Here is a 24,959-nt window from a genome sequence, read left to right as displayed (position 1 = left end):
GCCACAAGACATATATGTATATTCTGGCCAGTCTGAGAGGGGAAGGCTCAAGCCATCTGATCTCTGCTCTGAGAGTGACTTGACCATGCAAGCATTCCCAAGGAAGCCTGGGAGAAGAGTCATAATAACCAGGAGTCCAGCAACACCTTAAAGACTAGCGCTGTTGGAGGCATGCAATAGCGTCTCTGCAAGCCACTAATACAACTACTTGGGATGGCACAGCGAAAGGAACCTTCAGTGCATTGGAGTGTCTCACCTGGCTCTCAGCCATCAGAGGTCAAATACCTTGAACCATCTCTGTGTGGATTCACTGCTCCTAATAGGGCAGAACACGGACTCAGGCAGAGACTTAGGTGCACCCTTTGAGACTGGCTAACTGGGACTGTAAAAGAGACCCTGTGAGGACATTATTTGATTCCTGTACGTATTTTATACCTTGCTTTATTTCTCAGTGGGGACTCAAAGTGGGAGCCCACTCTCTGTCAATTTATCCTCACTTCAACAGCCCTGTGAGGTAGGATGGGCTGATAGCAGGTGACTGACTCAAGGTCACTCAGTAAGTTTCCCAGGCACTCTAACAAACCAGTGAAGTGTGCTTTAATTGACTGAGCAGGAATTTGGGATTGGGTCCAGTTTGGCAATTTCTAGCTCCTTCAACCCGCCCCCGCCCCCCACCCCATGGGATGAGAGCAAGCTCAGATGCGCGCAGGTTAGTCTGGCGGGCAAGGTAAAGCTCGCAGCAGGTGGACGAGCTAAAATTAGCGCAGCCTGAGCCCGGAGATCTCGCTCCGCTTTCGGCAAGCGGAGGCTCAGCCCAGGCGTGATGTCAGGCGGGGGTAAAGTGGGGGAGTTTGCTGCGCCGACGCCGCTGATTGGCTCCGGGAAATCGGATGCCGAGCGTTTCCATTAAGGACGCGCCGCCCCCTCCCCAAAAAGAGGAGCCGCCTTCTCTGCCCCAAGCGCGTTCCACTGCAGAGGGCGTGTCCAGGGGCGGGGCCAAGGCAGGTAGCGTGGAATGAAACCCAATCAGCCGCCGCGGGACCTCGAGTTTCATTCATTCATTCGCGGTCTGGTGCTGCGCTGCGCTTTCCCCCCGGCCTTGCAAGAGGAGTTCGCCCGCCGTTTCTGGTGCGCGCTCGCAGCTGAAGTTTTTTCTTTTTCTTTTTTGCCGCAAAGGGGGAGCGCGCGCGCGATTGAGAGAAAAAGAGCAGCCCAGAAGGTTTTTGTTTTTGTTTTAAAAAAGGGGGGAGATCCAGTTTCTTCGTCTTCTTTTTTTTCCAATGGCCAAAGGGGAAGGCGCAGAAAGCGTTTCGGCGGCTGGACTCTTACAGCAGAGCATCCTAAAGCAAGAGGAGTTGATACGTCCCAAGGTAGGAGAAAGCCCGGGGTGGGGAGAGCAAAGTATCTGGGGCCAGCGGCAGATATTCCCCCCGGGAATGCACGCTCCCTTTAGGGTGCCCTTGGCTTGGGAGGCAGAAGTCCCGTCGAAGCTGGGGCTTGCTTCCGAGGAGGCACGAGCGGGAGGCTGCGCGTGGCTGGGGCAGGAGGAAGCGGGGTCGAGTTCTAAGGCGGAGGTGGGGAGAGAGAGAAAAAGCCACTTCGGGTCTCGGTTCGGGACGAAAAGGATTTTCTCTGGAGGCCTGGCGCGCAAAGGAAAGCCGCCTCCTTTCTCTCCCCGCTGCGGATCGGGGCGCCTACTGGGGCTTCGACCCCTTGCTGGCGAGAGGGCGCTTTCCTTATAAGGCGCCTCCTCGGTCTTCGGGGGAGAGGGGCTGGTTGGGCCGGCGGAGCGCCCTCTCCAACTGCCGAATTGGAGACGCTTGGCACGTGTTGGCGGCTCCCCTGGCCGTGCAGGGCTGCGCCGCCTCGGGTTCAACACGCACGGGCGGGATTCGGGCGCCTGGTGGGTCTCCTTCCGCTCCCAGCCTGTCCCCCGCCACTCCCAGCCGGGGGTCGCGATGGGGGGGGGGGCTCAGCCTCTTCCTCCCCCCGCCCGTCGACCCTGGAGTAGGAAACGGGCTCCAACGGGCGCCCAAGTTCATTCATGAGGCCGGGGCAAAACTTCTCTTAAAGGGGCCGCGTCCCCTTTTCGGGCACGCGCTTTGGCTTCCAGCCGGCAAATATCCCCTCTTGCTTCCCTTCGTTTAAATGAGAGCAGCAGAAGGAAGGAAGGAAGAATGAAGAAACCCCATTTTAAAATAACTCTCCTTTAAGAAATCCGATCCGAGAACTCGGTGGAGTCGGTTTGCTTTTTGGAGCATCTTTAGGAAGGCTCATTCAAAGAGATTTGTCTGCCTGTTTATTTTTGAAGCGCTCTCTTGTGCATGTTTTCTTGAAAGTAAGCCTCACGGTTTTCGATGGGTCTTGCTCCAAACGCACAGGGTCGTAACCGTAACGGAGTCTGTGTCTTATTATGGCTGTTGTGCGTGCAGGGCAAGCAACTCTGAAAGATGAAGGGGACTTTGAGGAGAGTGTCGTACGAGATGTCTCCAAGAGAGACACTATATAAATAAAATGGGGAGGTGACATTGGCAACGGTTAACCTTGAGACTTGTGCAGTTGTAAACATGTAAATCCGACTGAGGTCCATGGGCCTGGCTTCCCATGTAAAGGCAGTTAGGGTTGTAGCCTCAGTTTCCCCAGTCTATAAAATGGGAGCATGAGTGTAATCTACCTTGGAGGGTTCCCATGAGAGTGAATGAATTAAGGGCATTCGTAACTGTGAAGTTGTGCCAAAACGTCTAATGTGGTATTTTTAGGTGCTTTTGGCAGAGCAACAGAACAAGCATCTCATAAATGGTTTTGAGCCGGGCATTTCAGTTATGGTGTGGCTTGCTTCTTCGCCAGGCTTAAAGACCTGTGTGCGTTCCCAGCTAAATAGCTAGTTATAAAACAATTACAAAGGTTCTTGAGGTATATTGCTTTTTAAAAAAATTCTCAGCTGATCAAAGTCACCTTTTCTCATTTCATCCGAAGGATCTGTGTCCTTTGTAGGCATGCTTGGGTACATTTGACCCGTTTAACCCTTTACATTGATCATGCATAGAAGCATGGAACAGGCCAGAGATGTGATGCCTCCTTAGGAAGGATCATGTCTGAAACAGGGGCGAGGGTGGAGGGCAACAGCACCCTCCACCCGAACGGCTTCTCCAGCTGTCTTTCTACAAGCAATGCTGTCAGATTGGGAACCGAGGCTCACAGGTGCCTGTGGAATCTGTGTCGGGCAGCAGGCAAGGTGGAGAGCTGGCAACAACTTGCTTTTCTTCTTGCAGTACCAGAGAAGCCGCGTAGGATGGGGTGGCTGGAACTTTAGCAGTTTCATTCCTGTACTGGATGGGGTGAGAGTAATTTCTGCTTTCCAGGAAGGTGGTAGCCGGGAAGCTTCCTGCATGTGAGGCCCTGGAGCAGTTGGCCTACGTGTCCCTTTCAGCCCCTCCCTTCCCTCTCTGTTGCCAGCTCCACCATTCTTCCCACAGATGCAGCTGTGCTGTTAAACTGGCAGCTGTTTCATTTTGCACCACTAATTTTGAATCTCTCTGCTTGTACTTGGCTGGCTCTGCCTATGACATATGGAAGTTCGTATCTCTGAATTTCCCACTTTCCATGTTCTTGTTCTGAACTGGGGATGAACCTATGCGCATCTTTTCGTACTTCTGACTTGCTTATAGATTCAGAAGCTGCCCTATTAATCTTGCACTGACTTCCTCCCAGAAGCAAAAGCTTGGTGTAGTGTAGCAGTAGATAGTGGGAAACCAGAACATTTCCCACCGCTATCGTCACCTCATATCCCTTCCGGGTCAAATTACACTTTCTTTTTGGGCTTACTACGTGATACTTGGTAACTGTTTAGATTTTAATCTCTGTCCTCTCCCATCTGCAGGATGGGGCTCATAATGCGAGTGATTCCGCACACGTTGGATAATGCACTTCCAATCCTTTTTATAGATAATTTGAAACTGATTTTTTTGTGTGCGGAACAAAAAATCCACCTCAAATGATTGATAATGTGCATTATCCAATGTGTGTGGAATCAGCCTTACAGAGTATTGCTGATGGATATGAACACTGGAGTGCTGTATAAATGTTGGGTGTTAAGGAACACCTAACCGCTTGGTCGCAGATGATCTTAGTGGCAAAAAGAATTGCTCCTTTCCAGAGAAATCATGTGCTTACTACAGTAACATCTGTGTTGGTATAGAGTAGAATGCAAGTAAGGAATAACAGTTATGAAAGCCTACAAATGCTCTAAGGTGAGGAACCAAACTCTGGTTCTTTGCCTTTGTCCGTGCTTCGTCGGCTGGTTAGAGACCCCACACAGCATGTGTCAAGGTCCATCTGACCATAGAATGAAGGGTAACACTGATACTGTCTTGAGATCATTTGGAACTTGGAAAGTTTAGTGATGGGAAAGAAAGTTGGAGATCTTTGGCAACGGAGCCAATCTTAAAATCTGAGTTTTACTGAGTATGATTGATCAGACAATTATATTCCGTTTCTTCTTTTCACCAGGAACTGATCAGCTATGAGTTCTTACCAGGATGGGATTTTTAAAATACTTTACGCATAATACCTTTGTTTTTTCCTGTTGCTAAGGCCACAGGCTTGTATTGGTTGTGCTGCTCCCCCATTTTTTTGAAGCGCCTGAATGAATGAAGCAAACTCGCCCAGGATTCTCAACCATGTTCTGGTGCTTGTAGACCAGCGTGGGCAAGCCACATCTGGTTTGAGGGCCCTCAAGTGCAGCAAGAGACCCCACAGTGTCCTCCATTCCCTCTTGCTGCTCTCAATAGCTTTCAAACTGTCCAACCATTTTTCTAGAGAATTGGGTTGCTAACTGGTGCTGGAATCCAGTTGGCAGATGCTTTGGACAATTCGTTAAGCAGGTTAAGGGCTGGTTCAAAAAGTTTTTTTGCGGGTTGTTAGATGTGGCTCCAGACTACAGAAGAGCAAGGAGAAAAGTAGAGGATTGATCTTGACCTCCCACCCCTATTAATTCCCTCTTAAGTTCTCTCTGCAATTGCCCACATATTTTTGAAACTCTGCCTCCAGGAGCCCCGTGGCGCAGAGTGGTAAGCTGCAGTAGTGCAGCCCAAGCTCTGCTCACAACCTGAACCACCCCGTAAGAAAACGTCACGATGCAGTGTCCCCCATGGGTCAGTAATGACTCGGTGCTTGCACAGGGGACTACCTTTACCTTTTTAAAAAGTTCTCTGCAATTGCCCACATATTTTTGAAACTCTGCCTCCAAGGGAACTAGAATCTTGCTTCTTAAAAATGAAAGCTGAGTCTCTTCGTCTGCTGAATATCCCATATTCTCATTTCCGTTTATTTTAATTTTTAATGTAATTTCAGTATATTGAGATAACTTTTAAAAAACAAATCAGGCCTACAGTTAAACATCTTGAGGAAATGCTTGGGAAATGACTTATTCTTTTTTCTGGCTAAACTTTAATTCTGTACCAAGCTGTTAATCTGGAATCTCAGTGTCGGTTTTGGGAATCAATCTTTTTTTATGGTGGATTTGGGGGGGCGGTGGTTTGGGCATGTATTGAAATTTCTTTGCAGCCCCTGGGGATTGAGAGCTGTAGGAGAAATAATCACATACTTAAGCCCTGAATTCAGAACAGCGCTTGAAATGGCAGTCGGTGCCCTGGAGCTGAATCCAGATTATGTCTTTGGATGCATTAGAGTCCTCTGAAAGAGTGGTTAGTGTGCCACGTGGAAGAGCATGGTCAAATGTTCCTTGCAAGACTGCATCTCCATGGGAATGGGTAATTGCTATTTGTCTGCGTCAGATGATTGGCTTAATGCATCACTTATGATGCAGTCATGCCAAAATTATGTAAATGGAGATTCTGTATGAGTCACTCCTTAGTGCAGGTTTCCTTCCAATCAGGAGGTCTATCAAGATCCATGACACATCCAGAAATGTGGAAGTTTGAATAGGTGTTCCTGGCCTCTCTTCCATGGAAATTAATGTTCGACTTTTTTTTTTTAAAGAGTACTTTAAAGACTCCTGTTTAATCTTACGTTCACAAACGAACCTTTTTGGGATACAGTTTTCCCTTTTGGGAATGTGCCTCTAGTTTTAATCCGGGAAAATAGCACTTCAGTTATCAGAGGTCGTTCTAGGTCAGGCGTCTTCAACTGATGGCTCTTCAAAAATACGACTCTTCGAAAAGCAAAAATGGAATATCTTTAAGGTCTTTGGAGGCATTGTTAGGATGCTAGAATAAACAATATGCAAAGGTTATGGTAGGCAAAGGATTTTTGTTTTAAATGGGACTAAAGGGCAGTTTTAGGGATGCTTGATATAAAGAGAAGAGAGGGGAACAATTTAAGCCACGCGCAGATCTATGCCATTGCACTAAAACAATCACTCCGTTTTCTCCTGTGTATATTTATTATTTACTGTGAGACCTCGCTTGCGCCCCTTCATAAGATTCCCAATAGGTAGTGCTCGGGCTGCAGAAACGTTATAGATTATTAATTCACACATCAGTTCCTGCTTAGTTGCAAGTTTTCAGTTATGCAAATGGGCTTCTTATACTGGCTCTTTATTGATCTCTTGCTCTGCATGTTAAGTGTTGTCTGACTCTTATAAAGTTATAAAAGGTTGCTAACCCCTGTTCTAGACTTCCCTTCTGCTGGTTTCCGTTTTCTCTTCCTGAACAGCCATGAAATAAATGGTTGAGACTGTGGAATGGCCTAGCTGGCAGCCTGGGTAGGAACAGCACGGAGTGTAATCTAATGGGGGTGGCCATTGGCTGCATGCGCAGCTTCTGAAACAGGCTGTTCCCCCCCCCCTTGGCACAATGCCTTGCCTGTCTGAGGCTAATCGCCCCCAAACAATGGAAGAAACAGACCTCTGCTAGGGAGATGAGCTGGGAGCTCTGCTGCAGTCAGTGATCGAAAGCAAGCCTGTCCCTGGCTGATACACGCTGATGTTGCTGAAACTGCTTGGATGGCCTCCAAGGAACATCTGGGCTCTGCCCCGTCTGCTCCTTGCGTTTTTTAAAAAAAGAAGAAACGCTTAAAAGGATGCCTGGCTGCCATGTTGGTCCCCCCCAAAAGACATCCTTGAAAAAGAATAAGTTGTACAACTTTGTGAAGTCCGGAAACAAGAACAAAATCCATATAATGCCTTTTATTGGGACTGATCAAATACAACCTTGTGCAAGCTTTTGAGCTCAGCAGAGCTGTTCATCGGGCTGACACTGGAGTGCTTTAGGTATCTTTTGATTGACCTAAGTGGCTCATAAGTCAAGGTTGCAAGCTCTTTTTTTTTTTTTTTGGATTTAGCTTGAGGTGGCTTCTTTGCGCCAAGCTGAATACCATCCTGCCATGCTGTTGGCAAAACAAAAATCCAGCGGCACCTGAAAGGCTAACAACATAAGGTGCCGCTGGATCTTTCTTCTATTTTGCTTTGACACACTAACACTACTACCCCTTTGCAGTGGTCTTGATAACGTTGCTGTTCCTATGTTCCCAGGCAGTGCAGTCTGTTGAGTCGCTTGGATATAGCAATACATGGTTGCGTTTGACTTGGTAGGGTACAAGTTGCTGGAAATGACCTTAGGTAACCCTTCTAGCACCCTTGAGGCCTTGCAGTGAGGGCGGCTTTCTTTCACTCTCCTAGCGCATGATAATGAATTGAAATAAGAGGTGGTTGCGGAATCAGGAAGCGCTGGCTATTATGCAATACCATTTTCTGCGTGGAACATACTATGTCACTGAAAGCCAGTGTGGCGTAGTGGCTAGTGTGTCGGAGGAAGATGTGGGAGGCCCACGTTCAAATCCCAACTCTCCCATGGAAGCGGGCTGGGTGATCTTGGCCTAGTAATACCCTCTCAGCCTAACCTACTTCACGGGGTGGTTGTTGAGAAGGGAAAATGGAGAAGATAATGCTGTCAGTTGCTTTGGGTCCCTGTAGGGGAGAAAGACAGGGAGTAAATAAATAAATACTTTGTATTTTCATAGATGCAGAGGAGTTAGCCGTGTTAGTCTGTGGTAGCAAAATCAAAAAGAGTCCAGTGGCACCTTTAAGACTAACCAATTTTATTGTAGCATAAGCTTTCGAGAATCAAGTTCTCTTCCTCAGATGCCTGATACAGATACTGGTCAAATACAGAAGAGGAGGAGAGAGAAGAGGCAATTAGGGGGAGGAAGGGGGAGGGAGCAATCAAAACATTCCTTTGCTAGTATATGTAAACATCTCCTTTTAGTGTGTGTATCAGTTGGCTTCAAAGGAGTTTGCCCTGTTAGTTTGTAGCAGCCAAACAGCTAGACCATCCAATTCCAATGCAGTATGAGCCAAAGAGATCTGTGGTTCCCGAAAGCCCACGCCAGGTGCCACTGAGCTCCCCCAGACCCCACCTCTGTAAAGGAAATCTGTTACCTGTGGTAATGTGACAACCATTCATAGTCCCTATTCAGTCCCAGCTTGACAGAGTCAAATTTGCATATGAATTCCAGTTCAGCAGCCTCCCGTTGGATTTTGTTTTTGAAAGGTTTCTGTTGAACTACAGCGACCTTTAAGTCTACCAGGACATTCCATCAAAGACTCTGTCAAGCTGGGACTGAATAGGGACTATGAATGGTTATCACATTACCACAGGTAACAGATTTCCTTTACAGAGGTGGGGTCTGGGGGAGCTCAGTGGCACCTGGCGTGGGCTTTCGGGAACCACAGATCTCTTTGGCTCATACTGCATTGGAATTGGATGGTCTAGCTGTTTGGCTGCTACAAACTAACAGGGCAAACTCCTTTGAAGCCAACTGATACACACACTAAAAGGAGATGTTTACATATACTAGCAAAGGAATGTTTTGATTGCACCCTCCCCCTTCCTCCCCCTAATTGCCTCTTCTCTCTCCTCCTCTTCTGTATTTGACCAGTCTTTGTATCAGGCATCTGACGAAGAGAACTTGATTCTCGAAAGCTTATGCTGCAATAAAATTGGTTAGTCTTAAAGGTGCTACTGGACTCTTTTTGATTTTACTTTGTATTTTGTTTCAGATTTTTGTAACTCTGGTCCTATTATATTGCTTATTAGCTGTCTCCATGAGACTCAAAAAGTAAACAAATAACACCCTTAAATCAAGTGCAGTCAGGGACGGCATCTCTGGCCAAAGAATGCTTTGCACGTTGAACGTTCTAGACTCAAGTCTGTTTCCAGCTTATAAGGTACTGGGCTGGGAATGGCCCCTTCCTTGCTGCTGCTCTCCCATCGGTGCACACTGCCTAGTGGCCTCACTGATGTGCATGCTATGATTTTATTTAGCGGTGCTTGGGGGGTGTGGGATGAGATCTGTTTTACTTCAAGCTTCTAAAATGTTCGTCTTACTAGCAGTGAAATAGTTAACTTATATATTCCCAGGGCTCATTTCAAGGGGGAACGTGCAGGAACGCAGTTCCCCAAAGAGGTCACATGACAGGTGGTCCCACCCACCTGACTCTCGGCTATGTTGGGCCTGTTTCAGCCTGGATTGGGGCCGAAATGCCCCGGATCGGGCCTCTGATGGGTGGTGGGTCACTCTCCCACTCAGCAGCGGCCTGATCCTGACCATTTTGGGCCCCTTTTCGGCCTTTTTCATTCCCTTTTTGCCATTTTGGGCCCAATTTCGGCTCTGAATGGCCAGGATTGGGTCCAAAACAGCCAGAATAGGTGATGTCAGGGGGTGTGGCATATGCAAATCAGTTATGCCAATGACACATTTCTGGTGAGGGCAAGGGGTGTGGCATATGCTAATGAGAAATGTTAATGAGTTCCTCCAGCTCTTTTTCTACAGAATGGCCCCTGTGTATTCCCTTTCCCCAATCATCATCTGTTGTTGAAATACAACCAATTTCTAGTTGTATGTGTGTGAGTTGGGACAAAGGAGATGGAAGTGAGGTTTTGTGGGGGATTCTGCCGCTGCATGCTAAGTACTGCTAATGTGTCTTAGAAAAAACTTGCTTGTTGTATCACCAGTACTGAGTTATTCTGGGTCTTACCTGTTCTCTTTTTTTTCTCCCTCCTCCTCAATTTTTACAGAGAGAAAACAGAGGAAAGTTATCAGTATGCAGTAAAGTATGTTATGCCATTGGTGGAGCCCCTTACCAGATTACTGGCTGTGCCTTGGGATTTTTTCTGCAGATCTACTTACTAGATGTGGCACAGGTAAGTCCTGCTGTTCAGGTGTACTGCTGTTGATGGACAAACCAGGGGCAGCTCAAACAGGCATGTGTGAGTGGCTACTGCAGTCCACTTGAGGGCAGCCCACTTCTGGCATGGGCAGATTAACATCAAGTGCTTTTTTTTTTTTCAAAAATGTGAACTCCGGCCCCCTTCGAAACATAGCCCTAATTCTTGCAAAAACCAATGACTCGATGGTTGTCTTTGCAAAAGAAATCCACAAGTGCGTATGTGAGTGACATAGAGGAGCATTTAGATACGTGAATCTGTGCAACTTGCAGTGGTGCAGCAGCGCAACAGGTTTGCTTCCTTCTATGCTGCTTATGAGAATCAAATGAAGTGATTCCCCCTCTGACCTTCTGATCACCAGAGATTCCTGTGTTACTTTCTTGATGTGGCCCAGGTGGGCCTCCTGTACCTATTGGAGCACTATCGGACATCCAGATCTGATTCCACTGTTGGATGAATGCCCCAAGCCGCAAATCCTTGCAGTGTGTTTCTTCTAAGCCTGGCTGTCCATTCAGCTGTGCCTGTTATTGGAATGGCAGAGAGCCAGTTTGGATGTCAGCAGGCCTCCAAGCCTCTGGGAGAAAGATTCTGGCACCGCTTCCTGCAGGATCCTCTTCTGTCCACCCACCGCACTCCATGCTCCTCCCGCAGGAGTACCCCTCTCCTTTCAGGCATGAAATAACTTGTGTGATTCTAGGCATCATAGACCAGTCTTACTACATACAACCTCTGATATGCATCAAGCCAGTCCTGTGTGTTTTGAGGCTCAGAACTTGTTGCTGTCTTGAGATGGCACACAACTGTACCTTCTGAGCTTGGTGTCTTGGTGGCATTCTGCTCCTGGCGGAGAGTTCTGGCTATGTTGGCAAGAGTGGGTGAATCAGGGCTTGCCTGCAGGTTCTTTGGATCAGGCCTGTGCCACTTGTGACCTTCCAAGCTAAACTTGGATCGTGACTGGCTTTTGCTGCCTGCGTCGGCGTGCAAACAAGAAGCAGGCTGCGGGAGTGTTGCTGCTGGCTTGGCAGAACATCATACCTGCTTGGTGGACTGGGAAATCTTGCATACTCAACCTTGCAAGAACAACTGTGAGAAAGGGATCTGCTTTGCATACAGAAGATCCCAGATTCAATGCCTGGCGACTCCAATTACAGGATCTGAGAGCAGGCATTGGAAGAAAAAACTTTCTTTGAGAGCAGCTGCCAGTCAGAGGAGGCAATATTGAGCTTGACAGACCAGCGGTCCAAAAGATTCCAGCATTCATCTTAGGCGCTCTCAAAGCACAATTGATGGTTCGCATTGTGGGGGGGGGGATGCACTCTGTGCCTCCAGCCTAAGTGTCATTTCTCCAACAGCTGGACCCTTTCTATGCCTCCATCATTCTCTTTGTGGGCCGCGCGTGGGATGCCATCACCGATCCGTTGGTGGGTTTCTTCATCAGTAAAACCTCATGGAGTCGCTTTGGACGCCTGATGCCCTGGTAAGAAAGGCTTGACGGAGATGCTTGAGAAATACCTGTGAGAGTGAAAGTAGAGAGAAGGCTTGTATGTTGCTAGGATTCCTTTGTGAATGCAGTGGGTTCTTGTGCACCATTGCTTCTAGACACGCCTTGCACTGCCCTGTGGGGCCCTTGCCTGTGGAGGTCTGGCAATCTCATGCCTGAGGTCTGAAGGCCAGTTCTGTTGAAATTTTGTCAGGAGAATGGAGCATATATTGGTGGGGTGGGGCTCTAGGCTTTGAGAACTGGGTCTGCTTCAATCTTCTCAGCCCTATCCTGGAATATCTGGAAGGCTTTCATATGGAAGAGGGCTCATTTATTTTATTTAGGTATTCCTAAATAAAATACAGTGTCTTTGGACATTGGGAACTTCTTTTGTTTAGTCGCTAGGATCTAGGAGACCTGGAATCGCCGTGGAAGCTTGCTGGCTGGCCTTGGACCAGTCACTCTCACCCACTCAGCCTAACCAACCTCTCAGGGTTGCTGTGGGGATAAAATAGAAGAGGGGTGAATGGATGCACACCACCTTGAGCTCTATAGGGGAAGAGCAGGATGAAAATGTGCTAAACAAATAATCTGGGCTAACGTGGCCTTCAACCATTGGATGGGTGGCAGCAGGTTGAAGAGCTGGTTTATGCTGTAGGGGAAAACTGTTTAAGCTTTTGTGAGTCTACTTGGATTCAGGCTTTGTGGGATGAGTTGGGCTTGCGAAGAGAGAAGGGAAGTTTTCCTCTCAGATCAAACCTGGTGGTTAGTCTATGAACTTGGGGGGGGCATGCTCTACAGTGTTTAGTGCCTGTCTTGGCTCAAAGTAGGCTGTGCTGCATGCCCTTTACCATCCATCTTTTGAAATCTGGGTCCGTGCCGCCTCCGCTTTGGCTGCTTTTACTTCTCCCTAGTACTCTTTGCACTTTGGGTGTGGAGGAAGCATATTTGTTCTACCGTTTTCTCTGGAAGAATTACAAGCGTTGAGGAGGGGAGGAGAATGCCTACAGAGGAGAGATGCATTGGTGTGTACACGTCCCTCTTCCTCTGGTGGTTTTGTTTCTCTTCAGAGTAGAAGACCACCACAGTTGCTTCTCCTGTGCTGCTGGCACCCCCCCCCCATGTTAAATCTTTACCCAAAGAAGGAACTGATTAGTATGCTATAATGTTTGACCTTCTCTTTATCAGTGGTAACCGTTCTGATCAAATCCTGTACTTGGGACTATCTGGAAGGCTTTCATATGGAAGAGGGCTCATTTATTTTATTTAGGTATTTATACCCTGCTTTTCTCCCTACTGGAGACCAAAAGCAGCTTACACCATCGTTCTCCTTTCTTCCGTTTTATCTTCTGATGAGCAATTCTGTGAGGTACACTAGACTGAGAGGAAATGACTGGCCTCAGATTGACCAGCATGCTTTCCTGGGGATTTGAACCTGGGTCTCTTAGGACCCAGTCTTACACTCTAACTGATGCGCTACACAGGATCTCAAGATGGCCTAAAAGGCTCCTAACTACAGGACTCAGGATTTTACAAGGCACAGAAACAAGTGCTGGCAAGCAGACCTGTGGGGTTGTCTGGCTTTGTATTAGGGGTTTCAGTGCTGTAGATGATAGTCTCATAGTGAATCAGCTGTCTGAACGCCCCTCATTCTTCTTCCTTAATTGCCTTTGTGGGGCAACGTTAGCCAAAAGAGTCTGGAAAGCTTTGCTCAAAATGTGTTGCTTCGTGCCCCATAATTAATTACTCAGGCCTTTTTCAGCAGTGTTTCATCTGTGTTCAGATTTATGCTTGGTTTTCAAATTTCTGGAATCCATAACCTATAGAACCTGATTACTGAATGTCCTAGCTTGCACTGTGTAACCTGCCTTGGATCTCAGTGAGAAAGGCAGTCTATAAATAAAAAAAATAAAGGAATTGATTTCTGGATTGATAGAATTAGGGCTGCAGTGTGAGAAAGGGTTAGAGTCAGAACTCTCCAGGGAGATTAGAGACTACCGTATTATTTATGTAATTTATAGTCTGCCTTTCTCACTGAGAGTCCATGGGGATTATATAGCGTGCTATTAGTACAGTCAGTTTCAAGGACCTTTCAATAAAGAATGCAATAGGGCATGTAAATGCGAATTTGCAAAGACGTAACATCAGCAGAAATCCAATACAGAGTGCAAGAAATGCCGAGACAGCATAAGCAGTTCTAAAACTATTAAAATATAGAACTACCCAGTAGGATCATATTAAAGCAACAGATAGTACATAGTAGCACAGTGTAGTGAAGTCTATAGCCCCTATATTTTTAGTGAAGTATCTCTTTGGCCCCCTTCTTACAGTACGGCACCTCTTGAACAACTCACTTTTGCATCATTTGTGGGAAGCCAGGAGAGTGGGGGCTTCCTTGACCTCTTCAGTTAGGTCATTCTGTAAGGTGGCTGCTACCACAGAGAAAGACACATGTGGGCAGGTGTTGGCTTTACTCATGTGGAGGGTGGCACCTGCAGGAGGCCTTGTTCAGATACGCCAAGCTTCCATGGACGATCATAGGGGGAGAGGCAGTCCCGTAGGTATGTCAGACTAAAGCTGTGAAGCATAGACTGGGCCATCCAGTATCGGAGGAGGAAGCCAGGTTATTGTACTGCGAATCCTGGCTATTGTCAGAATGGTGCTTTGACGTTTGACCTACCCAAATAACGTTTGCCTGGTGCTGGCTGTTTATTCCGGGTGGGGGCGGGGAAGCCGCTGTAAATTCTTAAAGCTGTCGGCATTGTTGAGTTTATGATAGCAGGCCAATCAAATTAGTGTATGTGGAAGAACTGGCAAAGGATTGCAGACGTGGAACAGCCGCCTGCCTGATCCAAGAAAAAAGTTGGAGCCGCGTGTTCTTACGAGGTCACGTCCTTATGAAACTAGGTCTGCTTTCCTCTCTCAAACTGCCCTCCTGGCCGAAGAACTACCTTGAATGTTATTCCTAGTTTGAATTTTAACCCACCATTCTCCTAAAGAAAGGATTCGAGGCATCTCACAATGCTTTTTAAAATGTATCTCAGAATAGACTGATTAATCTACATATTACAGCAAATGAAAATGGATTCGAACAGCCATAGGTCAGTCATTATCTGCCCACCCTTACCTGCCCCCAGAAAAACTCCACCTTACAATGTGAGAACCTTGCTTGAGCATTCAGGTGAAAGCAATTGCGGAAAAAGCTTTGGTTTGGGCGCATGCTTGGCACCATAAGCAAGCTTTGATCTGAGCCCCAGAGCTGTGGGAGAGGTGATCTTGCTGATATGAGGATTCTGGACCACAAAGAGCTCTATCAGGAATAACCAGTACCTCCACTTGTGCCCAGAAACAATGTAGTGGTCATTGCAGTGCTCTTATAAGTGGTATGACTTGCATATTCTGTCCGTCTCCTGCTAAGAAAAGAGCGGCAGCATTCTGCTTCTGCTGATTTCCCTGCTTATTTTAAATATCGTGCACAATTTCTGTGTCTTTACCTTGGTATCCTCATCTGTGGTTTGTGCAATGGGGGCTCCTAGAGTTCTGTAGAACTTTATCGGGAGTTCAGTGGAAAGATCAGTAACCAAGGTAGGTGTGTGTGTGTGTGTGACTGCCTTTCTTTGCTTAGGATTGTGGCCTCGTAGGAAAGGTTCCTCCCTCACATTTCCCTTCCTCAGTTTTACTCCTCAAGGCAAACTGCCTTGTGGCGGCTTCTGTGCTTGCACAACAGCATCTCTTGGAAAATGAAGCCACAGTGAACGTGCTGAGGAAATGGTTAAAGCTTTCCGAGGTGGGGAAGGGGTGTGTGCGGCTTGCAGTAGAACACACCATCTCGGCTCAGCCAATGGTGGCTCGGTGTGTGTGCGTCTGCTGTCTAGCCTGTTTCATATATCTTTGCTAATCGCCACACTGCCTCAGGAAGGAGGTTACTAAGAGTCAAACGTGGCTTGGAAATCCAGTTGCTCTCAGGGTGGGGTGGAATGGATGTGTGTGTGTGGGGGGGAGCTAAGTTAGCTTTCTGGTCTTTAAATGTTTAGCAGCTCTGCTGCTCTTTTCGATCCTTACGTTTCTCCAAAAGATCGTCTTACAGGGAAGCCCCAAAAGGGTTTTCCTCTATAATCGGAATTTCCGCCACCATCTATCTACCTCATAAGTCTGGTCAGTGGACTGTAACGTTTTGTGATTCTATACTCGAACAACAAAGCCTCTGGGTGCCTTGAGCTTTCCTTTGCTTCTTCTGCAAGTCGCTCTGACTTCCCACGTCACAGGAAATGACAGATGCTGGGGAAAATGGCCAGGTGGCTGATCGATAACCTTTCAGCCTCCCTCCAACCTCATTTCCTCCCAACCTCTGGGTACGGTGCCAATAGTTTAACTTGGCCACCCAGCTGAGTCCAGAAAAAGAAACTATAATTCTGTCTTTTAAAGCCTTGCTGCAGATCTTCCCACTCCCCCGCCCCTTCTTCAGGCATTGCCCTGGGACAGGAACACCCATGTAGCAGCAATAGCATTCTTTTGGGTCCCTGCCCAGGATGCTCACAGTCACTGTTAGGTAAGAAAGCAGACACAATTTTTTGTGTCTGCCTTCTTCCCATCTGGCAACTGGGAACAGGACGTGGTGGTAAATTGCTGAGTCCTAGAGTTGCCAACTGTGAGTTGGGAAATTCCTGGATTTGGGGGGTGGAGCCTGGCAAGGATGGGGCTTGGGGGGGAGGGGAGGGACTTCAGTGGGGTATAATGCCATGGATTCCACCCTCCAAAGCCATCATTTTCTCCATGGGAACTGTTCTCTGTTGTCTGGAGATGAATTGTAATTCTGGGAGAACTCCAGGCCCACCTGAAGGTTGATAACCCAACCCAGGCTTAATGTTGGAACTATACCTCTCCAGCAGCAGGGACGTTCTTCTGCACAAAGCCTTACTTGACATGGGCAGGAGCTGTGCAGCAAGCAGCATGTGTAGTGGCTGGACTAGATCCAAAGAGTCCGAGGTTCAGTCCCCGCTTTCCCCTGGGTGGGGGGACGACTCTCTGTGTGACTTTGGACCAGTCACACTTGCAGCCTAGCCGCCTTGCCTGCTGGTTCTGAGCCAAGCCAAGCCATAGGTGTTGCCCTGAGCTCCTGGCAGGAAGAGGGGGATGCAAAGGCAGCCCAAACAAATGGCGTTGCTTTCTTACCATCTTGAGTATTATTTAAGCCGTGTGGGTGAAGCTTATAGAAAACCAAAACTGCTTTTGATTTTTTTTGTTGCTTCTCTCAAATGAAAAGGGGAGAGGCAGCCAGTTTTTCAGGATGGTGCGTTCACACTTCTTGACTGGCTGTAAGATTTGCCTCCCTTGCAATTTGGAAGGGGAGGCTGCTCGGCTGGTCCCCTCCCCATCTCCATGCTAGTTAGCTTTAAAGACTGTGCGGCTGATGCTGCTTAGCATCAGCATAACTTTGCCTTGGCTTTCTCGGCAGGGCCAGGGGGGTGGGGCCAATTGTCTCTTTCTTTCCTCCCGCTCTTCTCCCTGGGGTTTATGGCCGCAAGATACCTTTGCTGCAGAGAAGCCAGGGGAAGATACCCTTCGGATCAGCAGTGCACAAGCCGCTGAGGGAGACTTGGGGACCCAGGGGAGAGGCCTCCATCCCAGTTGGCCGGGCTGCAGGAGGCACCAAGCCACCACTGCTGGCTTCTTGGTTTCAGAGAAGAGAGGTGTTCTGTGGGTTCTTCACTTGTTCAGCGGGAACTAGTTTTGACAACAGTGGGTCGGGAAATTCCTGGAGATTGGGGCTTGACAAGGGGAGGGAACTCCATGGGGGTATAATAGAGCTTAGCGAGGTGTAACCCCACCCCCTTCCTGAAGATTGGCAACCCTAAGTATACTGTCACAGTTCCTTTGTTAAAATGTGAATTAGGGAAGGGTCGGCGTTCTCCAGTGTATATTGGGCAGCGGTGTGTGTGGGGGGCTTTGTTGTACAAATGTCCCCAACTTAAAATGGCCCCTCCCCTCCCCAAATCCCACCCTCCCCAGACTCCACCCCCAAATATCCAGGAATTTCCAGGCCTGGAGTTGGTGTCTGAGGGGGCAGCTGGTATCTTGGAGGCAGATTCCCTCTCCCCCCACCACTGCAATGGCTCTTTCAGCTTCTGGGACATAAATGGTGAGGGAACTAGCTTGTCTCAGCTGCGGTGGCTGGAGGAATGTTGAGATCAGGGGAGCTCTGTGGGCCAAGCTACAAGTGACAAATGAACAGCAAGCGGATTGAGTGGAGGGCAAGCTAACAGGGAGAAATACACTTGCCGTTCAAGTGTCATTCGTCACTTGTAGCTTAGCCCTGAGATCAAAACGAGCTCACTCAACCCATCACAGGGCTTGCATGGTATTTACTGTGACCCGTCTGCTTAAACCAAGCAGAGTCCCAGCCACAAATCACCCTGGGCTTGGGTGAAGCGTGGCGGCACCTTTATGCCAGGCAGGTGCTTCCTGGGTTCACCATCTGTAGGTCATATAGGGCATGTGGGCAGTCTACCGAGTTAGCTTACAAAAACTAAGCTGCACAAACTTAGCTTCTTGCGGCCTAAATGAGGAGGAAAGAATGCAGTTTTTGCCACCTTTCCTGGCCCCAGAATGTCAGGCCAGAATCCTGCCTAGAGGCAGCCATAACAACTCTTAGGTGGAGGATAGAGTAACTGTTCCCCGCCCCATGCAACTGGTAATAAAGGAATAAACTTCCCCTGAACACCATTGCAGGAGGTAACTCTTCCTTCACAGAGGTAACCACATAAATGACTATTTATTCCTGTCCAGACCCATAGAGAACTTGCTCAAATAATTCCCCTCCCCACACACCCATTCTGTTTGGTTGGAAACGGTGCCTTGGTTCCTCGTTTTGCCTTTCTTGTTTCACTTCCATGGTATGCAACCTTTCCTTGCCTTCTGCTTTAATGGACGGGCAGCTTGCCAGCGCCTTCTTTATTGCTCCTGGTGGGTTTTAAAACTTGTAGGCCTGCTTCCCGCTGCCTCATTTGAAGGGGATTTGGTCTTTGGGGTCAAAGCCCCCCTCCGTAACGAACTTACTCAGCTTTTTAAAAATGTTCTCTGGAACTCGATCTCTTTCCCAGCTCTAGTAGGCCTAGGGTGAGGAATTTCCAGGTACGGGAGTGAAATTTGAAGGTCATGGAATCACGCTGGGCTTCGGCTGTGTTGTATTCTTAAGGTGGGGCTCGGAGGCAGGGCAGCCATTCTTTGGAGGAGGGAGGAGAAAAAGAAACCATTATAATTGCTACTATATAATCTCCACACATGTTTACCCAGGCAGTTTAAGTTTAAATGTTCAATGCATATAATTTAAACATACGGACAATTACAATAAAAAAAAATTAAGAGCCCGAGAGCCTGCTTTGGTTGAGTGTGTAGAATACAAACTTTAAACATAAAAACAGGGAAGTCTTTTCTTCCTACAACCCTATAGCGTAGGGCAGTGTAGTATAGTGGCTAGAGCGTTCGACTAGAATCTGAGCAAATCACATTCAAACTCTCACTCCACCATGGAAGTTCGCTGGGTATCTCTGGGCCTTTCCCTTTCTCTCAGCTTCACCTGCCTCAATGGGTGGTTGTGAGATGTTGTAAAGCCACTTTTGAGTCCCTGTTGGTAAGAAAAATGGGACATAAATACCTAAATAACTAGAAGAGATCTCTTCTCCCATCCCCATATTTCAGGTTGGGTACTGAGTGCTGTGCCTAAGCTCATGCTTGAAGTTGGATTTGATCCAGGGCAGAGACTTGACACAGTTTAAGAAACAGACACCGAGGGAATGGGAGCAGAGACCCGTAATTTAGTGGTTACTGGAGGAAACTGGTTATATGTTTCTTGCAGGAATTGCTGCCAAATCTCCCATAACTTGTGGTATCTGAGGCTATCCACTCAGCACTGTCAGAATGTTCTCTTTGTGTGCAGTAGCTGTGTGTGCGCGCGTGTGTGTGCGCGCGTGCGTGTGCGTGTGCGTGTGTGCGCGCGTGTGCGCGCGCGTGCACGCACGCACTCATGCATGTATGCATGCATGCTTCCAGCAGGGATTAACAGTGATGAGATGAAGCCCGTGGAAATTTTCATGCAATGCCCAAGAAAGGGACAAGAGGGTCTGCTTCCCTTCCATATTTAGAACTGTCTTGAACAGGCTATAGGGTGTGACATAATATTTGAGTAACTGCAGGGGGTGGGAAACGTTAACTCTTGTGTTAATCTTGCTTTAATATCCCACAGGATTATATTTTCCACTCCCTTTGCTGTGATCTCATACTTCTTGATATGGTTTGTGCCGGACATCTCCCGGGGGCAGCTGATGTGGTACCTTTTCTTCTACTGCATTTTCCAGACCCTCGTAACGGTAAGTCTTGCCTGCCTTTGGTGCTGCTACAACTGCCTCTTCTCTCCATTCTATCCCATGCATTGCTGTGCAAAGCACCTTCTCTGTGAAGGCTTTGTTTTTTTTAATGTATAGAGCCTTGCTGTGACTGCTGACTCAGCAAAGCGGGCCTTCAAAGAGCAAGGTATTAAAGTCCCATAATAAACGGTATGCATTTTGCCCTGGATCATAAGATTATTTTTATAAGCATGCTCTTGATTATCAACTGAGTTTATTTTCCATACTTTGCTTAGAGAAACAGAGGGGAAAGTGCACAGCTTGGTTTCTGTGCACACTCAGCCTACCGTGTAAATCCACGTCTAGTATGTGCAGAATCTGGGTTCCTAAGAGTCTGTATATTTTTTAAAAAGTGTCTAGATCTCAGTGGTGTTGTGGGAAACTTGCAATGCCTGGAAACAAGCCAGTCTCCAGCAGTGCTGACGTGGAGCTATGCCATCTGGCACCCTGATATATGCAAAATGCATGCACTGGCTTTTCGTAGCCTGGGGAGTATGTGCACGTGCTTGAATTGGGGAAGGATTCCTGCAACTTTAGCCGATAATTGGATCTCGATTCTGCAGACTGAGCATTACTTGATTTCGAAGCAGTCTTGGTCTGTCCAGTTAAGATCTGGCCCTGAAAAGTTTGGCACGCACTCCCCAGTCTTACTCAACTTTCTCTTTTTGTACCACACCCTTGAAAAATACTAACTGCTTGCATATGCATGCTCAGTGTCTAATGCACCCTAATGATAGGTTGAATGGCGTGTGCTTGACTGGAATTCTTCTCTCCTTTGCAGTGCTTCCACGTGCCGTACTCAGCCCTGACCATGTTCATTAGCCGTGAACAGAGTGAGCGGGACTCTGCCACCGCCTACCGTAAGAGCCTCCTCGCTCTCCTCCCCTTATCCTGGAGTAAAATATGTATCTGATTCTCATTCTCCCCTTTCACTCTTGACCTAAGCAATTGGGAAATATATGTGATCTAGCTGAGTAAAATGTAGGAAAGTTGCATGAAAATTCACTTGCGTTATCCCGTTTGGATACATGTGCGGGCTTGAGAGTGAGGTGTGATTCTCTGGTTGCTATGACTGGAGGTCTGGAAACTCGCTGTTCATGATGGAACATACTTGACAACTGGCTTATAAATAGAAAGCTTGCAACAAGACCTTCCTGTCCAATGTTTTAGTTTTGATTCAAAGCAAAAACCAGACCTTCGCAAGGCCTGTTTCTAATGTGTGTATTTAGTGATCATGGAAGCCTTTGGGAATTAGAACTTAAAAAGCGAGATGTGTTTTGAAACTTGTTGAATCCATAATGTACACAGTTTGCAACACACATTTGCCTGTGATGTGAAGAATAATTTTTACTCTTAAATCCCCTCTTGAAAACTGTGCGGGCATTTTCCTGGACTGGTCCCATTTCCAGGAAGTTCAGATGCCCTTAAATTCCTATGCCGCTGGGTGTCCCGGTACTTGCATTGATTTAAGGCACCTAATGAGCTGCTGACATTCTGGACTGTGCTTGTATAACTGTAGATTAGGTGGGTGTGTTGAGTTAACATGTGGAAGCACTTAAAACTCTGTACCTAATATGTGAAGGCATTTGTTCAGGAGAGGGCTAGACTGAGCTTTTCTATTTCTCATCAGGCAGAAAAGTTGGATCTATCCTGTTCTCTGATATCCTGGTTTAGCACATGAAGGGTGTTGTTACTATTTTAACGTGGGGAAATAAAATACTCAAAAATATTAACAACTTCCTCTCCTACACCCCAAGATGTGCTCAACACCTTGTACCTTATTTTAGTGAAGTTTTCTTTCGGGTAATAAGTGGCTTAAAACAGAAAGGGCTTCATTTAACCACCACTTACGTTCTCTAATGTTTAGCTGAGGTTTGCTTATGCTGTGCTTGGTAGCCTCAAATGGTACACAGCAGCCTCACTGTGTTTTGTGCATGGCCTGCAGGTATGACGGTGGAAGTGCTCGGTACCGTCCTGGGAACAGCCATCCAAGGCCAGATCGTGGGCAAAGCGGACACCCCGTGCATTGCAGACCCGCTCCTGTTGAGCTTGGCAAACTCTTCGTCGGTGGTCATGGAGGAGTTGAACATCACCCATGAAACGGGCTCACTCACAGATACGGTAGATGCCCGTTCAGATGGCCCCTAATCCCGCTTTTGGGGGGATAAGCGTAGCAGCCGAAACACATGCACGCAGTCTCTCCACTGCGAGTGAACTCACTTCCTTTTCCTGCTGTTCCTCTTCCTGTGAGAATGCTGAGGTGTGCCCATGCTCTCTATGCACAGGTGCAGCAGATTCTCTCCCAAAGCAGCCCCTAGAATGCAGCTCTTCAAGGGCTCAGGAGCTGTGGGTTGAAGATCACGGTCTTAAAGGTTGTTCTTCCAAAGATCTGCCTGGCCATTGCTGCTGTTGCTCCCGGTCTGCTGATCCTGAGTGCACGCCCTCATTTGGAAGTCCAGTTAACAGACCCATTCCCCTGCCTCCAAGTTCAAGTGGTTTCTTTGTCTTACTGCTCTTGACTGGCCCACAGTCTCATTTGTTCATCTGTCTCTTTTCCTCTTTCTGAAATACAGAGAAACGCCTACATGATAGCCGCTGGTGTCATTGGTGGGATTTATATTCTTTGCGCCTTTATCCTGACGGTTGGTGTGCGGGAAAAACGAGGTGAGCAAAACAGACCAGCTTAATTATTTGCAGTTTGCCTTTTTTGTTGAGACTTGAGATGAATTACAGAGTTCATTATTTGTTTTATGGTTTACCATGAATACCCCCACCTTTCTTCCAGACAGGTTACGCCCTGCTCCCTTCCTCCATTTTATTCTCACAACAGCCCTGTGAGGTAGGTTAAGCTGAGTGTCTGTGACTGGCCCAGGGTCACCCAGCAAGCTTCCATAGCACTGGGGGTGGGTGGGGGCCGGGATTCAAATCAGGGTCTCCCAGATCCTAGGCTGACACTCCAACCACTACACCACACCGAGAACAATGTGATAAGATCAGGATAATACATATAAATAACAATGGAATACATCTGGATTACACAATGAATTAACTGTGTAATATATCCCATGGATGGAGTTTCACAGTTGTAGAGCTGTGGTCCAATACAGTGGATTTCACAATTGGAGACAAATGAAATAAGACAGTTATAATACATGCAAGAAGGAGAAGGAAAAAGAAAATAGCCTAACGTTTGCACAGACAATTAAAATTTCCTCACTATTACCGTACGTAGGAAGTGCTCCGCTAAAGAATTTTGTTTTACTAGATCCTCTTAGGGAAGTTCCTTCTATAAGAAGGCAGAGCGGAAGGGCTCGGAAAGGGGAGGGTCAGGCCCAATTAACCTACAAGGAAATTCCACATCAACTACTACGCAGATGCAGAACAGGAAGTTTAAACTTCCTGGTTGCAGAAATGCACAAGAACCCAAAATAGCTTTGTAAAATAACAGGTTATGCCCTTGTGTTTGGTGTCTCGCCACCAAATATTTAGCAGCTGTGGTTGCCAAGTCTGGGTTGTGAAATGGAGATTTGGCAGTGCAGTCTGAGGGGGTTGTGGAGAGTTAGGCTCTTCAGTGGACCCTAGCAGCCGATAGTTCTTTTTTAAAAGAAACAATTAAAGCATTAGGTAATTTATATACAGATTTAAATTACGGGCAGCCAACCAGCAATCCCCATACTGCATAGATCAGAGGGAGGGGCCTGTGGTGCCCCCCCCCAAGCAAGAGCAGGAAGGATCCAGGGAGTGACTTAAGCCTCAAGTCAGGTTTACAGTCTGACCTGAGCTGCAAGTATCCTGCTTTCTAAAAGAGCTGGGAGAGGGATGGCAAAATCCCCAAGGCAGAGGACTCACAGGTCTCAAACTGCGACTAGCAGTTGGAGGGGGCTATCCCTAGATCTGAACAACAGAATAAAAGCAACTTGGTGTGAGGTTGTAAATTGATATGGGCCACCTTCGCTGCAGATAGGGTTGTCGGGTGGGACTAACCTGGCACTCACTTTTAGGGACCCCTCGTGCACACAGACTTCACACACACACTCCAGGCACCCATGCAATGACGCCACTTCCAGGAGTGACATCGTTGCGTAGGCCTGTTTGGGGCCCAAATTGGCCCATTATGAAGTGCCGGAGCACTCCTGTGGCCTGTGTAATGACTTATTCCTGGGAGTGACGTCACTACACTCGGAGTGTGCCCCAGAGGACCCGTTCCTGCCCTTTTCCTCCTGCTGGCCTGACGAATGATGGCGGGGAGTGGAGTGTAGAAAGAGGGACCCTCTTGGCTCCACCGGGGAACTGTCAGCCCTAGCTGCAAAGGTTGGCTGTGATGGAAATCGACAGCCCCAGTGAAAACAGTACTAGTTGCACTTGGAGCTCAGCGACGCAGCGAAGGGCTGGAGCAGGAAGTCCCTTGTTCAGTCTTGTCTCTGCTCTGAGCCCAGACAAGCAAGCTGCCCTTTGCTACCCTCCCCACAGTGATATCTGGATAGGACATCCCAACCTGCTTTATAGCTTTGTTGTAACAGAAGGCTTATTGTCTATAAAACACGCTGAGTATTGTGTGGTGTCAGTGTTGTGCTTTGTATTGGTGTGGTATTGAGAATGAATGTTTGCAGGAGGCTTACTGCGGGCTCCTTCCTCTCATGAAATGTGTAAACACCCAAACTCCCTTTTGTATAGGACAAAAAAATTGACTTTGAGTGTCCCGGTGATCACATGTATCAGGAATTCCCATTCTGTGACCCAAGCCTCATCTGCCTTTGGCTGCCCACAACTTCCAGTTCCAACCAGCCCTTGGTTCTCCTAATCTCTACCCTGTATTGTCCTCCCAAACAAATGCACTGTGACTCAAGTTCCTCTAGAATGCTGCAATAGGAGCCATGCTAGCCCAAGGCG

The 24,959-nt window shown here is 47.6% G+C and overlaps 1 protein-coding gene across 2 annotated transcripts in view; it reads left to right on the top strand.

The window, feature by feature from the left end:
• Window positions 1–1,115: 1,115 nt before the first annotated feature.
• Window positions 1,116–24,959, top strand: part of MFSD2A (MFSD2 lysolipid transporter A, lysophospholipid) — a 40,858-nt gene continuing 17,014 nt past the window's right edge. The window contains exons 1-7 of one of the 2 annotated variants that reach the window (XM_054999282.1): window positions 1,116–1,370; window positions 10,038–10,163; window positions 11,540–11,664; window positions 19,910–20,033; window positions 20,851–20,929; window positions 22,015–22,190; window positions 22,643–22,733. In XM_054999282.1, the coding sequence (XP_054855257.1) occupies window positions 1,281–1,370; window positions 10,038–10,163; window positions 11,540–11,664; window positions 19,910–20,033; window positions 20,851–20,929; window positions 22,015–22,190; window positions 22,643–22,733 (811 nt within the window). In that variant the 5' untranslated portion in view covers window positions 1,116–1,280. Of the gene's footprint in view, window positions 1,371–10,037; window positions 10,164–11,539; window positions 11,665–15,167; window positions 15,253–19,909; window positions 20,034–20,850; window positions 20,930–22,014; window positions 22,191–22,642; window positions 22,734–24,959 lie in introns of those variants that run through there. The other variant, XM_054999283.1, reaches the window with a different exon arrangement.

Source organism: Eublepharis macularius, chromosome 15, assembly GCF_028583425.1.
Source record: "Eublepharis macularius isolate TG4126 chromosome 15, MPM_Emac_v1.0, whole genome shotgun sequence".
NCBI classification, from domain to species: domain Eukaryota; kingdom Metazoa; phylum Chordata; class Lepidosauria; order Squamata; family Eublepharidae; genus Eublepharis; species Eublepharis macularius.
This window is presented reverse-complemented; position numbering and strand designations above follow the sequence as displayed.